The following is a 3636-nucleotide window of genomic DNA, read 5'->3' as shown; positions in this document are numbered from 1 at the left end:
ACACACACTTTGTTATCCTGCTAGAAACTCTATCAAAGACGCAGCACTCTTGTGTTGGTAATTTCAAAAAAGTCCTGTTTAAACTGAAGCAGCTGCTTACTTTTGCGATTTTAAAGGCAATGTTTCATTCGATTTGTTTCGTGTTTTTGTTTTTTTTTATGTTGTTGTTGTGCTGGTTGCACCTTTCCCTCTTTGTATGTTCCTGTTTGTCTAATATTTCCTCTGGCTCCTTACAATTAAAACATTATTTAGTCGTTATAATAAAGTGAAAAGATGTAACTTATTCAACAACTTAAAGATTTATTGAGTCGGAGTCACTGTTGTACATTTCAGAATCAAAGAGACAAACATGGTACGAATATACATTAAATTCACCTGTGAAAATGTTAAAATAGCACAAATAAATTAATGTTTGTGTTACATACTTTACAAAAATAAATATATATAGATGCAGATATATAAATGTGCATATGCTTAGTAATCACAACTTAAGCCTGAAGATAGGCTGAGGAATTAAATGCATTTATATTTTGTGATGAGAACGAGAGCTGTGCTGCTCCTTCTTCTTAATACACACATGTTGTAACAGCACTAAACATGCAAAGTGCATCATGATGATTCTGGCACTGCAGCCGATGCTGTCGTTGTATAAGGGCTGACTGTGGTATTTTTCATCTGATTCCTGTGAAAACAACATATCAGAGAGATGAGGCTGGGTTGCAAAAAAAAAATCACAACTTTTAAAGCTTTAACAACAAAATCAACCAACTTTTTTGTCTTATTTACTTTCTGAATAAAAAAAGGATCTTGATTTGGAAAAAACTGCTTCTGTAAAACCATCAGTATTTTTAATCACTGATGTGCAGAGCCTCACTCTGATGCCCCAAAGTGACTGTTGATGTTCCTGTTTTAACTTCACTGACTTCCTGTCTAACATTTAACTCACATTAAGTTGAACACCAGTGAATGATAGAAAAAACATCTGTGTGACTTACAGTTTTTCTAGCAGCATTATGGTGAATTTTGACTGAGGATCGAGACACCGTTCACTCCCATCCTTCAGTGTGACACTGTAACATGTAAAGAAAGCTTTGATATAAAACCACTTTATAAACAATCCTTATTAATGACTGAGCTCTTATTAATAATGTGCTCCTGTCACTGTGGGCACTTACATGACTTCTCTCCTGTTGCAGTATGGACGAGGCTCATCCACCTTAACTTCAGTGATGGGACCTCTTACAGACTTACTGGTGTTCAAACACCGGCACCTTGGAATAACTGGAAAAGGTAGAAAGTGATAATTAATGTTAAACTGCTGCAGTTTCATATTTTACTTAAACATAAATACATTTAAATAGATTTGTTTTCATAATTCAGCTCCACTCAAGATGCACAAATACACCAATTTTTTCCATAATCTGATAAAACACACTTACTTAATGAAGTGCAAAGGGCCATGCAGGCCAGGAGAACGATGCACTGGATGGCAACACTTGTCTTCATCTTAAAGCTTTTCAAGTATTGAGTGGAGGATCTACTGAAGGCTCAGTCTTCAACTGATTTGTTCTTCTCAGATATGAAGGATGTCTGCTGCTGTGCGTCTCCTTCACTTCTCGAGCTGCCTGAGTGTGCAGGGCTGTGAGGTTCATCATCTCTGAACTCCTTATATACACTCACAGCTACATGGACTCTGGCCAAGGATGTCTTCCTAAGAAGTGGCTGCAAAAAATACTTTCGGATGTCTGTCCTCCCACAGAGGAAATCCTGCTGTCGCAATCCTTTGGCATTTAAACTTTATACGTTCACTTACTCGCAAAGATTTCCTGTGCCACTGGTTGATGTTGAGACCTGCCTGCCTTCAGGTGTCGTTTGTATCTGTTGAAATTGATGTCACAGTTCACTTGTTTTGGACTCACTCCAATCACTCACATGTGAGTTTTGCTGATAAAGGATATTTTGTATCTCTGATCTACTTACAGAGGTGAAATGCAATAAAGTCTTTATATGATCAGTCTAATATTAATAATTTAGACAGCTCAAATTATGATATGTTATGATTTGCCTAATATTTTACTGTTTCTGATGCACTCTGCTTAAAGTTTACTTACACTTCTCTTTATGATAAAAGTGTTTGAACACTTTCCAATAAATAAAATAAATAAATAAAATGATAAAAAATGGGAAGTTCCTTTAAACACAGCTGAAAAGATCATTTTCTATTCATTGTTTGCAGATGTGCATGTATATCATTGCATTTAGTAAATGCAGTAAATCTGTTAGGGTGTGGGAATGCAAGAAAAAACGTCTCCATCACTTTTAAAAATACTGAAATTCTCAGATTAATAAGGTCACCAATTACAGCAGAAACCAAGGCAGACTTCGTCATTAAGAATGTTTCACACTTTCTTCTCCACTCCTTCAACGTGCTTCCACTGGACAGGTATATTCAGGTATTTTGACAGATACCTTGCATGAAGACATGTAGCCTATTTGGACGCCTCTGAAATGTATGAAATAGTAGCAGTAGCAATGTAGTAAAGGGACTGGTGCTGGTGTGTGTGCTTATTATAACTCAGTCTTTTTTTTGTGAAGAGGGGAGCGAGTTCAGCCTCTTGTCAGTCTGGTGGGTGAGGCTGTTTCTCCTTCAGTTTCCTGCCCTTAGCTAGAAAACACCAGACGATGTTGTGTGAATGATATGGGAAGTCAGTCACAGTCAGCTAGTCCCTGGGCTAGATGGGTTTTAGATCTAATCTTATTCTTGTGATGAAATCAGTGTGAGTCATGCTCAATTCCAGCACTTGCAGACATTAGCAGCTACACTGGAAATAATAACAAGTCCCTATGTGTTTGTCTTATCCGTCTACTGTGTTGTGACAGACATCAGCATTACTGTGGTGAATATCAGTTTTGCACATTTGGATTTGCGTATTACGCACCAGTCTACCGTTGTTTACAGCGCAGTCTCCTGCTGTTGTTTTTAAATGACTTCCTACAAGAAAATCTAATTTCTGCTGTTCAATACCAGAGAAGTGTAAACTTTTTAAAATTCTGAGAAATTGCAAAACCCTTGGCTGTGTCTCTAATAAAACCTCTGTAACTTTGCTCTGCTTCACTTCGGCAGCATCAGGTAATGTTCATATGTTGGTTCATGGTTTTCTTCTGTTTTTGATCTACTGCAGAGTATTTTTCAAGGTTAACTGCTATAAAAAGACAAGCCAAGAAATTTCCTTCATGTTTTTCTGTGTTTCATCCTCTGTTACTTTGACAGAATGGCATCTGCTGTGATGTTTACACCTCTGATGAAGTCTCACAACTGTCAGTACTGATAAATGAAGAATTACAACATTTCTGTCTGAATCAAAATTGAATCGTAATGGAATCGGTTCTAGAAATCCCAGCCCAATTGGTTATGCTGCAAGAGGTCTAGGCTGCTGGGTGCTTTCTATGATGCACTGAGTGCTACTTCTTCACTTTTTATTGTATTTAGTCACTAGTTATTATTAGTCTGTGGCTCTCTTTCACAGCGTGTCTTTGTCCTGTCTTCCTCCTCTGAGCCTGCTTCTGTCAGAGGTTTCTTTCTGTTAAAAGGGAGTTTTTCCTTCCCACTGTCACCAAGTACTTGCTCATAGGTGG

General features: G+C 37.5%; 1 protein-coding gene across 2 annotated transcripts in view; it reads right to left on the bottom strand.

Annotated features, from left to right (window-relative positions):
- Positions 1-433: 433 nt before the first annotated feature.
- The window catches only part of LOC102212778 (C-X-C motif chemokine 3-like), an 8499-nt gene continuing 5296 nt past the window's right edge, over positions 434-3636 (bottom strand). Inside the window, exons 1-4 of one of the 2 annotated variants that reach the window (XM_005751067.1) lie at positions 1440-1626; positions 1176-1281; positions 996-1070; positions 434-682 (exon numbers count right to left, since the gene is read on the bottom strand). In XM_005751067.1, coding sequence (XP_005751124.1) covers positions 610-682; positions 996-1070; positions 1176-1281; positions 1440-1506 — 321 coding nt within the window. In that variant the 5' untranslated portion in view covers positions 1507-1626 and the 3' untranslated portion in view covers positions 434-609. Of the gene's footprint in view, positions 683-995; positions 1071-1175; positions 1282-1439; positions 1627-3636 lie in introns of those variants that run through there. The other variant, XM_005751066.1, reaches the window with a different exon arrangement.

The sequence above is a fragment of the Pundamilia nyererei genome, unplaced genomic scaffold (assembly GCF_000239375.1).
Source record: "Pundamilia nyererei isolate P.nyererei 1_Seehausen unplaced genomic scaffold, PunNye1.0 scaffold00298, whole genome shotgun sequence".
NCBI classification, from domain to species: Eukaryota; Metazoa; Chordata; class Actinopteri; order Cichliformes; family Cichlidae; genus Pundamilia; species Pundamilia nyererei.
Note: the sequence above shows the minus strand (reverse complement) of the source record. Positions and strands in the feature narration are given on the sequence as shown.